At 35.4% G+C, this 23804-nt stretch overlaps 2 protein-coding genes across 2 annotated transcripts; both read right to left on the reverse strand.

Annotated features, from left to right (window-relative positions):
- Window positions 1-217: 217 nt before the first annotated feature.
- tmtops3a (teleost multiple tissue opsin 3a) lies at window positions 218-14644 on the reverse strand. Its single transcript, XM_073820758.1, has 4 exons — window positions 14263-14644; window positions 10495-10823; window positions 4397-4630; window positions 218-2830 (listed from the first exon to the last, which is right to left on the reverse strand). The coding sequence occupies exons 1-4, from the start codon at window positions 14642-14644 to the stop codon at window positions 2654-2656; spliced, it is 1122 nt and encodes a 373-aa protein (XP_073676859.1). The 3' UTR covers window positions 218-2653.
- Window positions 14645-21147: 6503 nt separating this feature from the next.
- On the reverse strand, window positions 21148-23655 carry LOC141288926 (uncharacterized). The gene is made up of 4 exons (XM_073821130.1): window positions 23523-23655; window positions 22237-22438; window positions 21770-22156; window positions 21148-21646 (listed from the first exon to the last, which is right to left on the reverse strand). The coding sequence occupies exons 2-4, from the start codon at window positions 22418-22420 to the stop codon at window positions 21606-21608; spliced, it is 612 nt and encodes a 203-aa protein (XP_073677231.1). The 5' UTR covers window positions 22421-22438; window positions 23523-23655; the 3' UTR covers window positions 21148-21605.
- Between the last annotated feature and the right edge of the window lie 149 nt (window positions 23656-23804).

Raw genomic sequence — 23804 nt, forward strand, 5'->3', positions numbered from 1 at the left:
TAAAAATGAAAAAATCCCTCTGTAAAAACCTGTAAAAGACAGGAATAAAAATGTAAAGTTTGTTGTGTGTAAGTGCTACTGAAGTGGGGTTTTATGGCTCAGTGTAGAAGCAAAAAAACTATTTTGAGAAAACAGACTTTAAAAATATTTATTGTAATTGAAATCTATTGACGAATAAGCCTAGATAAAGTGCCAAAAAAGAAACACCTAACAGGACTTCCATATGTAACGTACTATTAAAAATGATACTGTTGCTTAAAATTTTAAGTTTGACCATATCCACCATATTTTTCAGTGAGGACGAAAGCTTGTGTGAGACTTCGACTGTATTAACCACTGTAAGTGACTAGAAGAATAACAAACTGCAGTAAATGGTAAAACTATACAAACCAGTGTTACGATAACAAAAAAAGTATTATAATTACAATACAATAAGACAAACTGTTAATACCAATATCAAGCAGCATATTAGCAATTAAGGACCACAAAACCAGTCTTAAGCAGCACGGGTGTATTTGTAAAAATAGTCAAAAATACATTATATGGGTCAAAATTATCCATTTTTCTTTTATGCAAAAAACATTAATTATTAAGTAAAGATCATGTTCCATTAAGGTATTTTGTAAATTTCCTACCATAGATATATCAAAACTTAATTTTTGGTTAGTAATATGCATTGCTAAGAGCTTCCATTGGACAACTTTAAAGGTGATTTTCTCAATATTTCGATTTTTTTTTTTTTGCACCCTCAGATTCATATAGTTGTATCTCGGCCAAATATTGTCATTTCCTAACATCAACCATATATTAATGGAAAGCATATTTATTCAGCTTTCAGATGGTGTATAAATTGACCCATATGACTGGGTTTGTGGTCCAGTAGGCCTATTTGTTTGTCTTATACTGTAAAGCTGACCTTATATACACAGTGAACATTAGTCCAATATGAAATAAACATCATTACAGGGAGAAAGAATTCAACACATACTTAGCAAACTCTGTGTTCACTTCTTCTTTTTCCCATTGATGGGAAGAATGACTTGGTAAAGCATGTGTGACTCACTGCATGTTCTGTGTGTGTTGGTGAAAAGTAGAGAGACTGTAGGCCAATGGAACTGACTATGTAAACGGCACATATTAAAATGTTGAAGGATTGAAGTCTTAAAATACTCCAGCTGGAATAATGACGCAATTACATGTCTGTGCTTTATAACGTGACTCACAATTATACATTTTATACTGTTTTGCTTAATAAAGCTTAATAAAAGCTGTAATAAAAATACATGACTTGATGTGATAAACACATGGAGATATCAATGAAACAGTGGAATTTAATATCATAAAAATTTTAAATATTATGCTATAACTTTCACTGACTAACATGCCACTAACAAAGACTAATAATTTATGCATTCTGTCACAAGAAGCATATGGCTATGGATTGATCTTTCTGGTATAATGTGATTAAGTCTCACTGCAGTATGATATGGGCAGTGGCTCCTACTGTTGGCATTGAGTGTAACTACATTACACACAAGCTGACACAGTGACTGCTGCACTGCACTGTTAGCAATGTGTTGTCTTCATTATATAATCAGCATTGGTGTACAATCAATGTAGTATGTATCAACATATATTTAAGAATACATTCTTGTTTCCTAGAGTATTAATTAAACTGACACTGCACATTAAAGAATTAGTTCACTTCCAGAATATTTGTGACCCTGGACCACAAAACCAGTCTTAAGTAACGTGTATATTTGTAGCAATAGCCAAAAATACATTGTATGGGTCAAAATTATAGATTTTTCTTTTATGCCAAAAATCATTAGGAAATTAAGTAAAGATCATGTTCCATGAAGATTTTTTGTAAAATTCCTACTATAAATGTATCAAAATGTAATTTTTGATTAGTAATATGCATTGGTAAGAACTTAATTTGGACAACTTTTAAGTTTTTTTTTTTTCAGTATTTTGATTTTTTGGCACCCTCAGATTCCAGATTTTCAAATAGATGTAGCTCAGCCAAATATTAAATTTAAACTTATGACTGGTTTTGTGGTCCATGGTCACATATACAGATCATTTACTCATTCCCCTGTCATCCAGGATGTTCATGTCTTTCTTTCTTCAGTTGTAAAGAAATTGTTTTTGGAGGAAAACATTTCAGGAATTTTCTCTATATAGTGGACTTCTATGGTGCCCGCAAGTTTGCACTTCCAAAATGCAGTTTAAATATTTATGCGCATTGCAGAGACCATAAGACCCTTCTTCCTCGACTGGGATCATTTAGAGCTCTTTGAAGCTGCATTTAAACTGCGTTTTGGAAGTTTAAACTCGAGGCACCATAGAAGTCCACTATATGGAGATCATTTCTGAAATGTCTTTACAACTGAAGAAAAAAAAGACATAAACATCTTGGATGACAAGAGGGTGAGTAAATTATCTGTACATTTTCGTTCTGGAAGTGAACTAATCCTTTAATTTCAAGCCATAGAGTGCAATGAGTTTCACTTTTGGTCCTACTCATGGATTCTCATATAATGGGCGTATGAAACTTTGCGGCATGGTGTAACAATCATCCTACTGTCAGATTTCAACATAATGCATTATGACTGCTCATCTGTTAAGTACTAAACAGTCTTTGAGAGTGTCAGGGTGTGTAGTGGACTACTAAGGCCAGAGTGTGTTGCTCTGTTTTCAGATGCCATGAGGGCCCGTCACAGGGTTTGAGCGCATGAGGATCTTCTTTGCTGCTGTGTTGAGGATTCTGGATGTTAATAGATGGATCTCCTTCACACTTTAGAAGTGCTAAGAAACACCTGTAGAACTGAAAGGAAAAAAGAATGGAACAGTCTGCATTTCATTTCACTAACATAGACATAATTTTAAGTGACAAGCTGTTGTACCTGTAAGTATACTTACCTTGTCCGTGTTCCACTTTGGCTTGCGGACAGTGCACAAAATAATTTTTGTGTCCCCACGGACTTGTGCATTAACAGCAGTGCATGTGTGAGCAATCTGAGCTCTTGCACACATTTTTTTGACTGTGTATCGATAAAATATATATATAAAATAATATTGTTGGATATCTAAATGTTAGCTCGGATTCAATTATCTTTATTAATTGTGATGCATTGTTCCAAAAAATCTGAAAATTTGGCCAATTGGCTTTAAGGTACAAAATTTGCTTCTGACAATGTACATTACCAGTCAAAAGTTTTTGAACAATTTAGTCTCTTCTGCTCATAAAGCCTGCATTTATTTGATCCAAAGTACAGCAAAAATATTTTTAGTAGTTTTCTATTTGAATAGATTTTAAAGTGTAAATTATTCCTGATTTTTTTAAAGCTGAATCTTTAGCATCATTACTCCAGCCACATGATCCTTTAGAAACCATTCTAATATTCTGATTTGCTGCTCAAAAACATTTATTATTATTATTATTATTATTATTATTATTATTATTATTATGTTGAAAACAGCAGTAGAATCTTTTCAGGTTTCTTTGATGAATAGAAAATTCAGAAGTACATAATTTATCCGAAATAACATAATAACTGTCCTTATCATCACTTTTAATCAATTTAAAGCATCCTTACTAAATGAAAGTATTAATTTCTATAATTTCTCCCCCCTCCCCCCCAAAGATTTGACTGACTTGTCTGAGTTTTTTTTTTTTTTCAGATAAATGCTGATATTTGAATCTTTCTATTCATCAAAGAATCCTGTAAAAATGTACTCAACTGCTTTAAATATTAATAATAATAATATTGGTAATAATAATAATATAAAATGCAGCAGATCAGCATATTAGAATGATTTCTGAAGACTGGAGTGTGCTGAAACTTTGATCACAAAATAAGTACATTTTACAATATATTCAAATAGAAATCGGCTATTTTAAATAGTAAAAATATTTCACAATATTACTGCATTTGCTGTATTTTGGATCAAATAAATGCAGGCTTGGTGAGCAGAAGAGACTTTAAAACTAAAAAAAAAAGTTCAAAAGTTCAAAAACTAGACTGTTAGTGTACATATAAATGAAACTATTCAAATATAAATATTTAAATATATAAAAATTAGCTCTGACAATTCAATTAGGATTATTAAATATGTGATGCATTTTTTTTTAGAAAAATCTTAACATTTGGTCAGAATTTGATTGATTTAATTTAGTGATTTACAATTTTTTTTCCAAAATGTGCATCTTATTATGGTAGTAGCTTTTTACAACTGAAAATAGGTCAACCATTTTACAATAAAAAAATTTAAATGATAAATTAATGCAGTTGGTATTTACATTCAATTCATATCAATTATTTTCTTATAATCAATGCACTCAATTTTTGTCAAATCAATACAATTAATTCCATTCAGTCTGTGGACTAACCTGGTTGTTGAAAAGCACATATATGACCGGGTTGACCACAGTGCTGCTCTTGGCCAGGACTGACGGCACTACGCTGGTTATGGGAGTGATCAGTCCCCTCCTGCCAAAGGTGGCCAGTAGAGCCACCACCCCGTACGGCATCCAGCACAGCAGATAACAGGACACCATGGTGACAACCATCAGAAGGATGTGGTTCTCTCTCCTCTGTGCACTCAGCAGGTTGATTTTAGTTACCTGGGCCGAAAAAAGAAACAATTAATGCATGTCTATCTGTATACTTTTGATGAAGAAATGGGTCTTTTCAACCATCTAACTCATAGGAGAGAACACGGACTATTCCACAGTTCATGTTGTGAACACTCTTAGTATGAATTAGCTTGCTGTGTATAAGCTGTTTGTGAAGCAAAGGAAGACTGGCAGATGGCTCCTTCAGGCATCAAAATTGATGAGAGTCGTGACTTCTGCCCACTGGAGTCTGCTAACCTTCCTTATCCCCTTCCCATCATGAAGTAATCTCTCTGTATAAAGATCTCCTGCCGCTTGGGACAGAATGTGAGCTTCCAATCAGCAGTGGCAGCAAATGAGAGATGATCAGTGGAGCTGAGCTCCCTGCACCGGCTCATGTCGTCATTCACACCTTTTACATGCTCTATTTGTGCTAAACAAGATGATTGTGATTGTATTGACAGCTCCAGCGTGGCTAAGTGTTTTCTCACCTGTGCTGTGCAATCCTCTGGAAGTGTCCTTCAGCAATTTGTAGAATCAATATGACACTGACAAAAAAAATTAATTTGAAGCAACATAAACAAAACTTCTTTTCAGCGCAGTACAATTCTTTGCATTTACATAATTTAATAACCCTTCTGTCTGGACGTCTTTGATTCTGCAAATGATTTAATACGCACTAAAGTGTCTTCCATTCATAACACCCCCAAAAGTGCTTCTTAATTGTATCTGAATGCATTTTCATTTAACTTTCCACTGAATAGTGTAACGGAAATCAATTTCATAGCGCATGTCTGGAGTGACTCTATTTTAGGAATGCAATTACTTTCTCAGACATGTCATCGCCTGATTTTCACAGTGCTCGCTTTTTGTAATTCCCCTTTTTGAATCCCATCAGAATCCCGTGTTTGTGTTTCTAAGAAAAGCCTGGGGCTGTATAGTGACTGGCCCACTCATACGTGTAATGGAAGAAGCTCTTTCCATTTGTCAGACACACAATGTGGTGCCTGCTACTGAACAGTGCGAATCCTGGAGGAAATAAGTTTGTTACATAACTGTTTGTCACCAATAGTAACAGGCTCTGCGTTCTAAAAATACCTCCGCTGGTGATTCATTCATAGAAACCCTTTAGTGACTAGAGGCTTCGCTGTCTTACTACCTGCTGGAAATGCTCATTACATATTCCTTCACACAGTGATGTGTTTATGAAATTCGCCTCAGGCACGGATGAGTCACAAAAACCTAAAGGCTTCTTCACCCTAAACATTGTCTAACCTCATGCCCCAAAGTGCTTTGATCTTATTCCTTAGCTGGACAAATCAATATCAAATGGATACATAAAGAATCCAAGAGCGCAGGTTCTGTTATCTGTAGCTCGCCGGGGTTAAAATGTTAATTGTGCACTGGCTATGAGACATCATTGCAGATTTCTGGGTATAACGGCTTTATTTCCTCAGAAGGAACATTAAGATGGTGCGAGGAGACTGTAGTCAGCTACTAGTGTTATACAACAGCAATGGGACCTTTCACTGTTCTTCTCACTCTGCTTGCCGGTGTTTGTGCATTCGAGTCAGTCTGTGCATTGGTGATGGAAACTCTTTCTCCAGGTTACTCAATGCACCAGTAAGTGGCAACAAGTGTTTTTACGAGTAACTGAATCATTCATTCAACTAATCTGTTCAAAAACATTGATTCAATTATGAATGAAATAAGTAACTTGCCCAATTCTAAACCACATACTAGCATACTACTCTAATGGTGTGTGCACAACTTAATATATTATATACATAGTCAATGCAAAGACGTGATTAGACTTTGTGCCAGGTGACGCAAATGATGCAAATTAAACACAATTGCCGTGAAAATGCGACATTCGCCCTCAGCGGGAAATTCACACATTCACACATTGACACATTCAGTTATATTAGAAAATGGAGGACAGCATTATGCAATGTTATTATTATTCATGCAAGTGACACAAAAAACATCCTGCAAGTAATCTACAGTGATAATGCAATATAAATTATTCATGCGAGAAGATTACATACAAAGTCAATGCAAAGACGCAAACCGATGCAAATTTGCGTCGGGTGACACAAATGACATGAATTGGGCAACACAAACGTGTGATTTTACCTCAATCGCATCTTTCCAATGCTATCTCACAAGTCACAACCAATTCTAACATATTTTACGAGGTAGCTAATTTGTACACCCCCACGATTTTGTACATTTTCTGTGAGGGATAGGTTTAGGGCCAGGGCTTAGGGGTGGTCATTCGTACGAACTCCTATGAATTTGCCACCTCATAAAATACGTACGATTTCTCACAAAATGTACAAATTCATACAAGCCAGGTCATACAAATTGGCCATCTTGTAAAATATGTATGAATTGCTGTGAGATCCAGTTGGTCTTCCACGCGAGTTGAAATATTGAGCGGGAAATTCGTATGACGCATTGTAACGGAAGCCAATCAGATATGTCCGGATGTATCAGGAAGGAGGAATTTGCACAAGTGACACAAAAAACATCCCGCAACTAATCTAGAGCGATAACGCAATGCCATTATCCGCAAATATTTAATAACTAGTTAATTATTTGTGTAAGAAGATTACATATAAAGTCAATGCAAAGATGCAAACAGAAGCAAATTTGTGTCAGATGATGCGAATGATATGAATTGGTCAACTCGATTACCAAACATTCGATATTAGCCTCAATCACGTCTTTCACACAAGAGAGCTTATTGACACATCTGGTTGTATCAGAACATGGAGGAGAGCAAAAAGGGTGTTTTTACAGTGTGCACAACAAAAGCGGATTTAATTATTCACACAAGTAGATTACAAACAAAGTCAATGCAAAGATGCACTGGGCGACAATGTGCACACCAAAAGCTAATTTAATTATTCACACTAGTACATTACATACAAAGTCAATGCTAAGACGTACTGGGCAACAGTGTGCACACCAAAAGCGAATTAAATTTTTCGCACTAGTAGATTACATACAAAGTCAATGCAAAGATGCACTGGGCGACACAAATTGTTACGCCAGGCCAGCAGAGGGAGCCCTTGCTCCTCATTGACTGTTACTGCTCCCTCTGCTGCTTCGTTGGTTATTTCCTGTCTGTCAGCCATAAACAGGGTTGCCAGACGTACGATAATTATCGTATTTGTACCATAATTTTGACCTCCGTACGATCAATAATGAAAAAAATCCCATAATGTACGATAGTTTTAGAATTTTGTGACACCTCAAATTATGTTCGTTGTAATCATACAACTTCTATGCTCATTGATCTAGCTATGTGGATCCTTCGTCTGCGGTGCCATCATGATTGTGATTAACGTGCTATTACGTATCCTCACGTTAGTCCTCTCGGCCAATCATCATGATCCGTGGAGAATTTCCCCATTCAAATGCATCATGTGAACGTGTTTTTTCCAAAGTCAACCTCATCAAAACAAAGCCACGAAATCGGCTCATTACAGACACTCTAAATGGGCTCATGCGCACCTCAGAGTGTGTTAAGAATGCGGGAGGGTGCCCTGCTTTTAAGCCAACAAGCACTATGTTGCGGTCCATGACGGCATCAAATATGTACCGCAAAAGGACCCCCTCAACATCTGGCGTCACGCAGGCTTCCGATGACAGCGACTCAGAGGTGGAGTTTGAACCTTCACACTAAGGTACGGCTATTTATTTATTTATTTATTTATTGTGGTTAATTGCAGGTTGTGTCAATATTGTTGGTCTAGATAATTAGCTGTATTCTGTATGTTTGACTCGTGTACGATAATTTTCTTCAAAATACGATAGTTTTGTGCTTCTGGTACGATAGTTGAACATTTCCAATCTGGCAACACTGGCCATAAAGGCAGACCAGGCCAAACGAACTAGGCGAAGTATTATTTTGCTCTGGCTAACTTTACCAAGCGTTTTCCCAGTTTCCTTGTTTCATAGTTTCTTAGTTTAATAGTCCTTTCCTGGTTTTGTTCCTAGTCTTAGTCTTAGTCATAGTTTTCCCGTGTTTGTTTGTTTGTTTTCATTTGTTACTTTGGACTGCCTTCCTGAATTTTGACCCACGCCTGCTCACTGGATTACGCTTTAATCTTGTCCTGGATATTTCTGTTTGCTGGTGTTTTTTTACCCTGCCTGTCGACTACGATCTGTTTAAATAAAGCTTGCATTTGCATCCTCATCTCCGTCGTCATTTGTAACACGAATGACGCAAATTGGGCGACATGTTTGCCACAAAAGTGCGACACACCTCAATCTCAATCATTGTTGCGACACATCCGATTGTATTAGAAAATGGAGGAGAGCATTACACAATGTTTTTATTTGCGTGAGTAACACAAAAAACATCCCACGAGTAATCTAGAGTGATAATGCGATGCAAATATTTGCAAATATTCTAATTTAATTATTTGTGCAAAACGATTACATACAAAGTCAATGCAAAGACGTGAACTTGCGCTGGTTGATGCAAATACGCAAACAGAGGTGAATTGGGCAAAGCAACTGCGTGATATTCACCTCAATCGTATCTTCCCAACGTTATCTCATGACAAATTTGTATGACCTCACTTCTCACAACTAATTATTTTATGAGGTGATTAATTTATACAAATGTGTAGTTTTCTGTGAGGGGTATGTTTGGAGCGGGGTTAGGGGTGGTTATTCGCATGGATTTCTATGAATTTACCACCTCGTAAAATAAGTATGATTTCTCACAAAACATACGAGCCAGGTCGTACGAATTCATACAAATTATGAAAACCTCGTAAAATATGTACAAATTGCTGTGAGATTGGGTTGGTCTTCCACACAAGTAGAAATATTTCAACTCAATCGGGGAATTTATGTGATGTGTTGGTGTGAAAGCCAATCAAAGAAGAGCTTATTGACATGTCTGGTTGTATCAGAACATGGAGGAGAGCAAAAAGAGTGTTTTTACAGTGATGCCATAGAATAACCCCTTAAAGGAGTAGTTCACTTTCAGAACAAAAATTTACCGATAATGAACTCACCCCCTTGTCATCCAAGATGTTCATGTGTTTCTTTCTTCAGTCGTAAAGGACTTATGTTTTTTGAGTAAAATATTTCAGGATTTCTCTCCATATAATGGACTTCTATGGTGCCCCCGAGTTTGAACTTCCAAAAAGCAGCTTCAAAGGACTCTAAATGATCCGAGCTGAGGAAAGAAGGGTCTTAGCTAGCAAAACGATGGGTTATTTTTTTTTTAAATGACAATTTATATACTTTTTAACCTCAAATGCTCGTCTTGTCTAGCTCGGCAAGACGAGCGTTTGAGATTAAAAAGTATATAAGTTGTAAATGTTTTTAGAAAATAACCGATCGTTTCGCTAGATAAGACCCTTCTTCCTCGGCTGGGATCATTTAGAGCCCTTTGAAGCTGCATTTAAACTGCATTTTGGAAGTTCAAACTCGGGGGCACCATAGAAGTCCATTATATGGAGAGAAATTCTGAAATGTTTTTCTCAAAAAACACCATTTCTTTACGACTGAAGAAAGAAAGACATGAATATCTTGGATGAGAAGGGGGTAAGTACAATATCTGTAATTTTTTGTTCTGAAAGTGAACTACTCCTTTAAAAGAACTTTTTAATTACTTAAAGAAACTTTTTCCACTATGAAAAACATTTTGTGCAATGGAAAGCTTTCATGGATGTTAAAGATTCTTCTGGGAACCATCAATGCCAATACAGAACCTTTATTTTTAAGTGTGATAGTGACATCTGCAGTTTTATTTTTTACTTCCAGTACTCTAATAATGGGTGTAAAAATATATAATGGATTTAATAAATAAAATTGAGTTTCCTCATAAAGCCTCTCTCACTCACCCCTTTAATAATGAACAGGATTTTGCCATAGCAGAAGATCATAAGCATGACGGGTAGAAGAAGGCAGAAGATGAACAGGCACATTACGTAAGACATGCTGTTGGTTGAGCGCTGATGCCACTGCACTGAGCACGTAGTCCCGGGCCCTTCTGGTCCATAGCTACTCCAGCCCAGGAACGGTGGGAGAGTCCACATCAGCGAATACAGCCAGGATCCGGCCACACAGAACCAGGCCCTGCGGAAGTCAGACACGTCTGCCTTGGTGGGGCGCAGCAGGGCGGCATAACGCTCGTATGACAGTATGGACAGAGATATTAGAGACACAATTCCTGTTTGGGATAAAGAAAACAGATATGGAAAAACAGCAGTCACAAAACAAATTTATTGCAATATATGTTAATATTTGTACTGTATCTATTGCCTGTCTACACCAAGTGCTGTAAAGCAATTACAGCAATTTTGACAACTTTCTGTCACGCAGGGGGAAAATGACAATAAACCCGTGTTTGACAAAGCAATTTACTGTGAACATCCGGGACAGTCCCTAGAGAAGTCTGAGGTTAAGTGCAAACAAGTTACGCTGTCAGCTCAGTTCTGTTCCTGGATCAGTTGAGCAACCTGCAATTGTTATATAAAAACTGCCGACATTATCACCGAACACTTAATGCTGAATTTAGAGATCATTAAACTGTTTCCCTCTTACATTTGTGTATTTAAACATTTTAAAAAGTGCAGGAGAATCAACACACTGCTGATACAGTTATAAGATTTTTATCCTTGATTGTGTAAATACAGACACTGCTTATTTTAGATTCCTCAACTGATTTCTTAATTAAAACTAAAATATATAAATAGTACACTGTATCAGTACAGACTACAACTAAACTGAAATGCAGTCTCAGACTCAATGTGCTCATTAAGGTCCAGATTGTGTTTTCCAGACAAGGTAAGGTCAAAGGTATGAAGAACTAAATCGTTATGTAACAACTGTCTTCCAATTAAACAGTGAAGATGGTGACTTGATACAAGATGATGGAGCTCGAACAAGCTGTTGACAACATGTTTATTAGCGTCCAGTTGTCAGAAATGTTTGAGTAACCACAGAGAATAACTGAGCTTCATTCTCCTTCAGTAGGTTCGCACTGCAGGTCCACATGTTCTGCCCAAAAGTCGTCCCTGCAGTTCCTCCACACATCACAGGAAGAGAGAAAGAGGGTGTCACAACACTCCCACTTGAGTAATTAACGGCCTTAAATGCCCTCTTTATTCAAATGTCAGATCGCTGGGGAAGACTGTGACTTCTGTGACTACTCCCAAAGAAGATAAAATCTGAGTGATTGTGGCTTCTGCTTGTCTTTTGCATATGTGGAAAATTTTCAACAGACTGAAAACAGCAGCATATCATTTAATGTGATCTTGACATGATCAAAAACCATGTTTCCTTTATAAATAGTATTTATGAATGTAATTTTCCTTTATACTTTTACAGCACAATCTGACACAGTAATCTTCTGTAAGTGCTGTAGCCAAAAATATGAATTATGAAGGTTATAAAATGTGTTTTTATAGTTTTATAGTAAATCCAAATTCAGAAAATGTTTTCAGTGTTCACACCTGCATAAATAAAATGTTAAAATAAATCACAAATTTATGTTTAAAATATATAGACACTAGATTTCTTATTTTTAATGTTTTATTTAGAAAATGAGATGTTTATTTTTATGTATTTATTTATGTTTGCTTACATAAAAATGGGCAAAACTTTAGACTTATTTTTGGCTTACTTTTGGGTTAAATGGTATAACAGTATTTACACAAAAATTAAGTAACATGATTTTTTAAAACTGGTATTGCAATGCGATTGTGGTCCTCATTCAAAGATTCAGTTTATTTAATTTAACCAACAGATTTACCTTACAGCATGAGAAATCATATGCTTTTCATATTCAATACAAACCACCTGTAGTCAAAAATATGAAGGCAGACAGGTTAGTAAGATATGTTTTTATAGTGTAACAGTGAGAATACAGGAAATGTATTCAGCTTAAGCATTTGTTCAGATTTAAATATTAATTAAAATTAAAACAAAATCAGAAAATGTTTTCAGTATTCACACCCAACTAAATAAAAAGTTAAAATAAATCACACATTTATTTAAAAAATATATGGACACTAGATTTAATCTTTTTAATTATTTAGACAATTTGATTTTTTTGCTTAAAAAAAACTTTAGACTAATTTTTGACTTACTTTTGAGTTAAATGGATTAAATAATATGATTTTTTAACTGATACTGCAAAACTTGTTTCTTTGTGATTGTGTTTTTTTATTTAATTAAGGCTACAGATTGACTTCACAGCATAAAAAAGCATAAAGCATATGCTGTTCATATTTAATTCATACAAGCCACCTTTTGCACATCACTATTCTATGTGATACTTTGCTTTCTTATTGCATATGCTATATGTATTCATTAACTACTATAACTGCAGCATCCTGAAAGTTTTATTTTGGTTTGTTGGTCACATTTTTTACTTTATGTAAGTTCTGAGACCATTTTTTAGGATGAATCTCTGTGCTGTGAAGTAACATGCAAACAAGCAAACAAATATTTTCAAAACAAATGCTTGATTAAAATTAGTCAACAACATACTTCCTTTAGTACAAAAATGTCCTTTCCACTTTATTTATTACCTACATTTTTAATCAGTTATACTTATACCTGTAATTATACCTAAAATGCATGGTCTGTTGGCTTATTATTTCCTAAGCTTCCCAAAAACTACTCAAATATGAACATTATTTAGCACCTGGCTTGAAGACGCTATTAATATCAATAAATATACTGATATACAGTCAAACCAAAAAATATTCATACATATAATTTTTTATATTTTTTACTAGTGCAGGACACTATAGTTAATTTATGTAAGTGAGAATAGCAAAATAAGTAAGTAAACTGTGACATATTATACCCAAAAAAATCTTCTTACAGTGGACTACCAGTAAAATAGATAAAAACCAAAACCAAAAATTTGATACATACCTTTCTATCAAAGTTATCTGACATTATCAAGATAGATTTGTTCTGACACCATTTAACTCTTTGTGTTCTTGTCATATTTTATTACCATTTTCTAAACTTTAGTATATAAACTGTAATAATGTAAGACATTTTGAAGGTGTCTGAATAAATTTTGGTTTGACTGCAATTCATTTGTGATTATCAAGATTAATTTGTTCTGACACAGTTTAACTCCAGTTAAACCAAAAAATATTCAAACACATATATCATTTTTTATCTTTTTTACTAGTACAGGACACTATAGTTAATTTATATGAGGATAGCAAAATAAAGTAAACTGTGACATATTATACCCCAAAATTCTTCTTACAGTGGACTACCAGTAAAATGGATAAAAGCCAAAACCAAAAATTTGATACATACCTTTCTATCAAAGTTATCTGACATTATCAAGATGGATTTGTTCTGACACCATTTAACTCTGTGTTCTTGTCATATTTTATTACCATTTTCTAAACTTTAGCATATAAACTGTGATAATGTAAGAAATTTTGAAGGTGTTTGAATACATTTTGGTTTGACTGTAATTCATTTTTGATTATTAATATTAATTTGTTCTGACACAGTTTAACTCGAGTTCTTGACATCTTTCATTACCATTACCAGAAAATTCAACGCAAAAGAAGTTCTGAAATCTGTTACACGTACAACTTTCCTGTTGAATAAACTTCGGTAAAACTTACCAAAAAGCGAATTGGCGAAACCGTACCATTTGCAGCCGTGATATCCCAACAGCCATTTCCCATAGAGGCTGGAAGCGAAACTGAAGGGAGTCCCAAATAAACAAACCAGAATGTCACTCACGCTGATGTTCAGCAGAATGAGGTTTATAGGTGTCCAGAGTGAGCGGAACCTCGCAAAGATGAGCAGGACAAACAGGTTGTTGAGGAATCCGAACACCAGAATGATTCCAAGGCAGACGGCTGTCACCGTGTGGCCGGTCCGGCTCAGGCCAGGTGGGGTATCGTGGGGCTCTAGGGGGTCTCCTGAACTGACATTAGCACTGTTATTGAGCGCAGAAGTGTCTTTGTTGCTAATATTCAAACTCCAGATGTAGACGACCATAGCAGCCTGACTGGACGGGTAAATAGTGTTGACACTATGACTTTCCTTGTGAGTGGATTCCCAGTTCTCATCTCTCCCCCGCACTGACGCTCAGCCTGCTGCTGCTGACCTCCGTGTGTCTGAGAGGAGCGTGTATGATCACTGGGTGACCAGGGTGCGAATTATGAGGGGTGTGGGTGGGGGGCGGTTACATATTACTTTTAGACTACTTATTAACAGTAGGCTACATTTCGTCTTTTACACATTTATATATTGTTTCGGTATTTATAAATTCCGTAACTCAACTCAGAGGGTGTATTTTCAACACTCTCCAATTAGATGCTAATGAAATCAAGTTTGCCTGAGGAAGTAACCATAGCAACATTGCACCGCTCACACACTTAAGTATGCGGTGTCTCGACAAATATAGTCTATTTTATGAAATATTTAGCGCTTTGTTATAGATTTGAATATCAAAAATACAAATGTAAGTGTTTAATTGGCTAACCATGCAAGTTTGGCTAACGTTACATGGCAAATTAATAGAGTGTTCTCATGACGCCATCAATCGGCCATATTGGTACTGAATGTAAACAATGCGACTTGACCTAAACTTGCAAGTCTTGCTGATTATTGCTGCTGAAAAATGGTCGATTATTGTCATGTTTTGGGCTGTACTAATCGGTTGGACAAGGAAAAACTTCTGGAGTACTATAGACTGACAAAAGTTATAACAAATCAAGCAGAACCGAGCAAAAACTGTCCAAAGAACAAAAGGTATTCGTGGTTGGCCAAACTAAACAAGGATTTCCAGCGCAAGAAATATTTTGCCTTGACATTCATGTTTGTTCTTATCATTTCCAGTCAGGTAAGTGACATATTAGGCTAATACCTTAATTAATACTACATGTACGTTTCTTTTCCACCTATTACCCTGTTGAAAAAAATAGCATATTCTGGTTAGGTATGTTTTGGTGCTGGGTTGCTGGTTTATGCTGGTCCAGAAAAGGACCAGCTAAGGACCAGCATAAACCAGCTAAAACCAGCACCTTAGCACCAAAACATACCTAACCAGCATATGCTGTTTTTTTTTTTTCAACAGGATAACTTTAGTTTGTGAAAGATTTGCACCCTTTCCTGCTTACTAAGTCCTTCTCAATATGATTTAGAAGCTTCCACACATTTTTCCCATGGTTTAGACAGCCTAAATTAGCAAAACAACGTATTCAGTAGTATATTAACCTTGCAATCAATGCTGTTGTTCTGACTGAGTATCTCTTGTTCTGCTGTACATCTGAGTATCTCCATCATGGCCATGCATTTGGGTAACTGACCAAACTGTGACATAAGTGCAAACCCTCTGTTGAAAATGACCTATCCAACGTGTTTTTGCTGTAATAGTGGGCACGGACATTTTGTAAATGTTATGGGTCTGGCTTCTGGTAGCTTTTAGCTGTGCAAAACAGCTTTATTTGCCTATTGTGGCTAATTACCTGGAAGTCTCCCATAACTTGATAGAATTTGCTTTAAGAAGGTTGACCCCCTTAAAGTTTTTGTGTAAGTCAATGCATACTAGTGATTGAAATATTGTATGATTGCTTAATTATAACTGAGGACTACCACCTCCATAAGATTTCAACTCAATGAATCATACATCATAGATGTAAAGCAGATTTATAAAAGCTTTGAACACTGTCAATTTCAATTAGTTAATATTACTTAGTACATTCAAGTTTTCATAAATTGGCTTCTGTAAACTTGAGCAGCCTTAACTAGATTTAATACGTTTGCAATAGTTTTCAAGTAACATTAACATATTCATATTGAAATTGAGTTTGGGATATATTGTGGGGGTTAAACTTGCGCTCAGAATTACTTTTTGATTCAGTTTTTTTATGCAAGTTCTGCTATTTACCATTTGCATGATTGCAATTAATTTGGGTTGTCTTTCACTCATTGTCACATAAGATAGTAATTTTATAGTTAATTTCAAAAACTGACGTAGTTACAACCCACTCTGTGTCATGACATTTTCCAGTCTCCCCCATGCATAAAGGTTCTATATAATCAGTGTTTAATTTGCTGGAAAGAGTGCATTGTTTAAAATAGATTCCAGAAAATATCTATTTTTATGGCCATTTGTAATATCTTAATAGTTTTTTCTTTGTATTATCACTATGGATCTATACTTTTTAGTCAATTAGAATCTATACAGAGAAGGTTAGTTGTTTGAAATGGTTCAGAATGTCATGTGAAGTAAAAGCTTGCTTTAAATGTTATGCATCATTCAAAGAGTCAACAGCGACCTGATCGTGCTCTATCCTGAGAACCAAAAGCAAAAATGTATAATTTTAGTTTGGTGTATTTTAATATTACAGATTTCACTGCATTTATGGCTTCCTTAGAGAACTTTAGTGTAAAAGCTCTATGTTCACTTTAACTTATCTCCATTCACTCTTTGGACAATAGCTGCAATCTCTACTTTGCCAATGAGATGTCTAATCAGCGCTGTCATTCTTCACAGGTTCATTCATATGATTCTTCAAGAAATCCCATTCATATGATTCCTCAAGAAATTGACAGGTAATCAAGTCGCTAAATTACAACAGCCAAAATGCTCATTTAAAAATGTTCATAGTCATATTAAACTCAATGGCTACAAGTGCTGTCAGATAGACACTGCAGTTACAAGAAGGTTAATAATGCAGACATTTCAGCATTAACACAAGGGTTGCTGGTAAATCCATGGACACTTATAGGTCAGTCTTATTAACTAGCTCACAATAGTTAACAGAAGCTATTTAGTCTCTGCTGTCAGACAGAATTGTTTTAGAAATTACACATTATCATGGAAATTGGCAACACTGACAACAGAAATGATAATAATATTTCATGATGGCAAAAATGAAATGCGTCCTATTTAAAGGTGACACCTCTGTAGGTCAACACTAATTGAGGTGTGCGCTGTGGATTCTCTGAGGTGTCACTGCAGACTATATTAGAATTACAGATTAAGTGTGAGTAAAGAGGAGAGCAGAGGCTTGAATGGAAAGAGTGTCGATAACAAAGTCAAACTGAAATGCCAGAGGAGTCGTAAAATACTTCCAATGTACCCTGTGCACAATAACACAGGTTTTTTTACAATGTCCTATCTAAACAACTGAAACTTTTTCTCATTAAAGCTGAAACTGCATCAAGATTGCTCAAAACCCATAACTTTTAGAGTTTTATCATTTAGCAGAACATTAGTTTTGAATGTTCTCTGAATGTTCTGAAACAAGTTGCAACATTTAAAAAATGTCAGATTAATTTGCAACTAAAATGTTTCTAAAAAAAACATTTATGAACCATGAACAATGTATATACATTTTTTCCATAAGATTGGGCATGGCCATTTGTAAATTTTATGGGTCAGACTTCTGGTTTCATCCACGTCCAGCTATTTTTAGCTGTACAAGACTACTTGATTTAGCAAATTGGTGTGTCTTACCATATTATTTTAACATATTATCTTAACTATGAATGCACTAGTTTGTAGAGAAAACAGTTTTATTGTTAACTGCACGTTGTTTTGTTCGGTTCAGTGGCATTGTTTATGTTCAGTGCAACCAATATGGCCGAGTCAGCAGATAAATAAATACTCTGGCATAAAATTTTAATTTTAGTTAACATTTTTTTAATATTATTTGTGCCTTTACGTTACCTTCTGTTAAGACAAATAATCAAAAACAGTGTCCAAAACAATCAGTATAGCAAAAAAAGAACACTTAAACAGCAGACTATTGAAGTCCTCTGAGGATTAATATTAATAATTGATAACTGAGATGGTGCCAGTTTTGACAGAATGACAGCAGCTGTATCCAAAATCATGTACTGTGAATCAGTAATAATTTTGATAAATGTGTGTAGCAGGGCCGTGCACAGACATTTTGAGGGGCAGTGGCCCAAACCAAAAAAGGGACACTGAGGAGGTGCATGTTTGTTAATGCAAATTATTCATAGTTGTTACAAAAATGCAATTAAAAGAAAAGATAGCACACTGTAATAACTTCAGACTTTATTTTAGATGTTTTGATAGGAGTGGGCTCTCCCTCACTCTTTGAGCCTGCTTCTGCCTCATCTTCAATGGAAGTAGGGAGAGTGGGGTAAACTGAGCCAGTGGGTAAGTTGACCCACCCCCTGTATCTTGGCAACTGTACAATTTTATTGTCATTTGACCATGTATTTTGGAACCACATGGGGGAAATGGAAGGCACCCATTTACTTTAAAAACTGTTTTGGCTTGTCAAAGTAAAATTTTAGTATAACAGACATAATGGTTGTTACATCAAAACAGATGTATCCAGGTCTAAAAAAAAACACTGACTCAACTCAGGTCAACTTACCTCTAACCTGGGCAAATTGAGCCATTGGGAAAACTTTTTCTCATAAGAAGCCATATTTTTAGAATCCTTTTTCATCTGGTATTTTAAAACTATAGGAATACTTTTATTGTACTTCTGCATCATTTTCCCTTATCTTGAGGACCACACAAGTAAAAAATTGCTAATCTTACCCGCTCTCCCATATAAGTATATTTAATACATTTAATTTTTTTCTGCATAAATCTATACTACACTGCCTGGCCAAAAAAAAGTCGCCACCAAAAAAAAGGTCATACACTCTAAAATATTTTGTTGGACCGCCTTTAGCTTTGATTACGGCATGCATTCGCTGTGGCATTGTTTCGATAAGCTTCTGCAATGTCACAAGATTTATTTCCATCCAGTGTTGCATTCATTTTTCACCAAGATCTTGCATTGATGATGGTAGAGTCTGAGCCTTCTCCAGCACATCCCAAAGATTCTCAATGGGGTTAAGGTCTGGACTCTGCCAATCCATGTGTGAAAATGATGACTCATGCTCCCTGGACCACTCTTTCACAATTTGAGCCCAACGAATCCTGGCATTGTAATCTTGGAATATACCCGTGCCATCAGGGAAGAGAAAATCCATTGATGGAATAACCTGGTCATTCAGTAAATTCAGGTAGACAGCTGACCTCATTCTTTGAGCACATACTATTGCTGAACCTAGACCTGGCCAACTGCAGCAACCCCAGATCATAGCACTTAGTTAAATCCAGGTGGCGACTTTTTTTTTTGACCAGGCAGTGCATATTTTCTCATTTTATGAATGGTGGGAATTCCGACATGTTTCACATACAGTGCTTTTTTTACTAGTTTTACTAGTAGGGAAGTAGGGGTAATAATCAAGCATAAAACAGTCACTTGTTTTATGCTCTGTAAAAAAAATTTGTCCTCCACTCCCATTGCAATAAAATGTGGAGTGATCGATCATGGTGCTGCATGTGTCTTGCCAGAGGTGAGTCTGAGTGCAGAGTTTAGCTGGCTTTGGTCATTTTTATTTGGAAAGGTACTTGTGTGCCACCAGATGGGTAACAGCTAAATATAGTGCAAGGACATCAATAATCCTCAAGCAGGGGTGTGGAGATGGCTGTTCCTCCATCTGCGTCCATGAATTGGATTCATGGTGGGGGAGTGGAGTTTAATACCTAGGCTTCATCATAGTGTGAGATTAAGATTGGCTCCAAGACATACAGACTTCACATCATGCTGCTATAATTAATGTATTTTTAGTGTGATGCAGTGCAGTGTTGTTCTCTCCCACTAGGGTGCAGTGTTGGTGTTTTCATTAGCTAGGATGACATCAACTCATGACAACAAGTCAGATCTTAAGCCAAGTCTGTCTTAAATACTGTAATATACAAATTTAATGTATGTGTGTAGCACTAAAGAAAAGTTGTAAAGTGCCACTTATAGAAATACAATACAATAACATTTGTGAGTCTGGACCACAAAACCAGCTATAAGTAGCACGGGTATATTTGTAGCAATAGGTAAAAATTATCGAAAAATTTAATTTTTCTTTTATGCCAAAAATCATTTGGATATTAAGTAAAGATCATGTTCCATTAAAACTTTTTGTACATTTCCTACTGTAAATTTAATTTTTGATTAGTAATATGCATTGCTAAGAAATTCATTTGGACAACTTTAAAAGTGAATTTTCTCACTGAACCATAAATCAAAGCTTATTTATTTAGCTATGTATAATGTATAAATGTATAAATCTAAATAAAGACCATTATGGCTGGTTTTGTGGTCCATGGACACATTTATGTAATACAATACCAAAGTGATTTTCAACTAGGTTTGTGATCCGTCTTGCAGTTCTGTTCTAATTAACAACGGTAGCAGGAAAAAACAATGCTTAATGCCAATAATAAAATGTAACTAACTGTAAAATTGTGCATTGTTAGGATAGCAAAATAAATAAGCTTTTATTTTCCAAAAGAGAGAAGAAAACTTTTTTTGTCGTTGACATCAAAGGCTGTGCATCCAATCAAACTACAGTATTGTCTACTGTAATTTGACAAATGCCAGCACAGAGCCAGCAAGTTGCATAATGCTCTCATCCAAGAGTAAATGAAATAAGAATAAATATGGTGTAAAAACTACAAATTGAAACATGTGCACTTTACTTAATGATATTAAAGCCCATATAAAACCTCTTTATAGTTTTTGTACATGCATACATTTCTTTATGTAATCAATGTAATATGTTTATATTATTTATTCAAATCATCTAAAGTTATTTATATCCAGAAATTAAATGCAACAAAAAGATCAGTTGTTTGCTTTAAAAACAACAACAACTCTACAAATAAAAAACAAATCTGTAAAAACACAGATTTAGTGTGTTCCTGTGTGCGTGTAAAACGTCTTTAACCATAGAGCCTGAGGCCAATCTCTTTTACAATCTTCTGTGCTGTGGTACATGATGAGCTTGTTTCTGAACAGGTTGGATGTACAGACGCCTCCAGGTGAAGCATTGCAAGGTCCATTAGTCACTTGTTCAGTTAAACGTAAAAGTCATGAAAGACTTCTTTGTTCTTCCTTTTAAATCTCAAATAACAGTGTTAATACCAGTAAAGATCTTTTTTCTCAATCACCTGTACCCCTAAAAAGCAACCACAAGTCACTTGATTAAAACACATAAAATATGTTTTTAATATATTGGGAAAAACTTAAAATGTATTATTTGGGTGTGATTAAAATAGGATGGTAGAAAATGTACATTTACCAGAGTTAAGACTGATATCCGTCATCTGATCCCCAAATCCAGGATACTTTGTCCCTGACATGATGTCTTGTTTGGAGGAGGGTAGCACCACTGTGCCCATCTCAGGGTGATCGTTGTGGAGGAAGTTTAACAGAGAATTAGAGTACCGATGTTCTGCCACCATCAAACCATCAGAGGATACAGCTGAGGGGTACATCATGGGGGGGAAAGCGAGACTCAAACCCTGCCTCGAATCCCCTGACCAGACAATAGCACCGTTTGCAGGGTGATTTGCTGGCATGTGATAGCTTGTTTGAGACTCGCTGCTTGTTCCTTGTCGGAGATGTTCTGGAGATAACAAGGGCTGAAACCTGGTCTGTGCTTGTGCTTCCCATTGTCTTGAGCCATCTTAGAAAAAAACAGGAATTGTTGAAAATGTAACAAGTCAAATATCTTGTGAAAAAGCTCAATTTAAGAGGAACAGTTACTTGATTGTGCAACTTTAGGGTTTCTTTTGATTTTAGAGCATTCCCCCTTGGGTTTATTGGCTTGACTCAGAGCACGGGTGAAATGTTCATCCACCATGCTGTTGATGTCTCCTTGGAAGTAGGTGACAAGGACACTTCCAGACTCCTCTTTAGTCTTCATGGGGTTCTTTGGATCCTCCTCCATTACCAACCTAGGTAGGTACTGCATAAACAGTGTTCAATGCATAATTTATCCATCTATCCTGCACTGCTCGCAGATTATTGTGTATGTAATTATATGTTTTTTAATTCTAATGTGAAACTGAAATGACATGGCATTAATTTGTGTTTTTTTCTATGGATTTGATGAATGGCAAAATGTACAAATTGTACGTATCACAGCCTAGTTGTTTTGATTTTAGAATTGTTTTAAGTATTTAGGAATCAATTTTAAATACTACTAATAAATACTATTGTATACTTTCCACAGAAATCCTTTCTTTAAAGCACTAGATTAAATATGTTAGTAACACTTTACAATAAGGTGTCATTTAACATGAATTAATGTCTTAAATATCATGAATAAAAAATGAACAATACATTTATTACACTATTTATTCCTCTTTGTTAATTTAGTTAATAAAAATACAGTCGTTATTATTTATTCATGTTAGTTCACAGTGCATTAACTAATGTTAACAAACTCAACTTGATTTTACTAATGCATTAGTAAATGCTGAAATAAACCTTAACTAAAATTAATAAATGCCTTAGAAGAAGGCTATTGCTTATTCTTAACTAATGTTAACTAATGAACTTTATTGTAAAGTGTTCCCGATATGTTTAATAAATTAAAAGTGGATAGCATTGAACACAATGTCATCAGATGTCTTCGTTTTTTAAATGTAACTATCAAAAATAGTCCCACATTTTGGTAATAGGGCTACACTCACATATGAAATAAATGCAAAATAAAACATATTTTATATTTTAAGTTAGGCCTAATGTTTAGTAATAAAATTCAGTTTAGACCACCTGAGGTTGACGGTGACGAACGATGTTTTCTCATGTTTTTTTTTTTTCACATTTTAAGTGTAGATTACATATTGAAATGCAGATAGACATCTGTTATTTATTAAATCTTAAAACTAGCAGATTATTAAAACAGTCAGTCCTTTCTCTAAACAGTAAACTGTGGATTGACGAACGTAAATCATATTCAGTATAGCGCTTTATTTATAGAATAAAGCTCCATTTTAAAATTACGACATATTGCTGTTATGGAAATAGCCAACGTTTTTACTCACCGTACAACAGTCGTGAAATCTCGAGTGTTTAAATTCAGATGCTGCAACCCGATCAATTACATTGATAAAGTAAAGGCAAAAAATCCGCTGTTGCACGACATTTGAACACGCCGCAGTTAAATAAGTTGTATCGTTTCCCTTTGAGAAGTTCGACTAAAAGAAAGTACTTCACTTTTTGCCTTTAAATGTGGGGCGTTAATCTGTGAACTTTAACCAACACGAGTAGAATGTGACTGAACAAGTTATTCCTTTTAACTGTCACCTCTGGAAAAAAGACACTTG

This window comes from Garra rufa, chromosome 16 (genome assembly GCF_049309525.1).
Source record: "Garra rufa chromosome 16, GarRuf1.0, whole genome shotgun sequence".
Classification (NCBI taxonomy): Eukaryota; Metazoa; Chordata; class Actinopteri; order Cypriniformes; family Cyprinidae; genus Garra; species Garra rufa.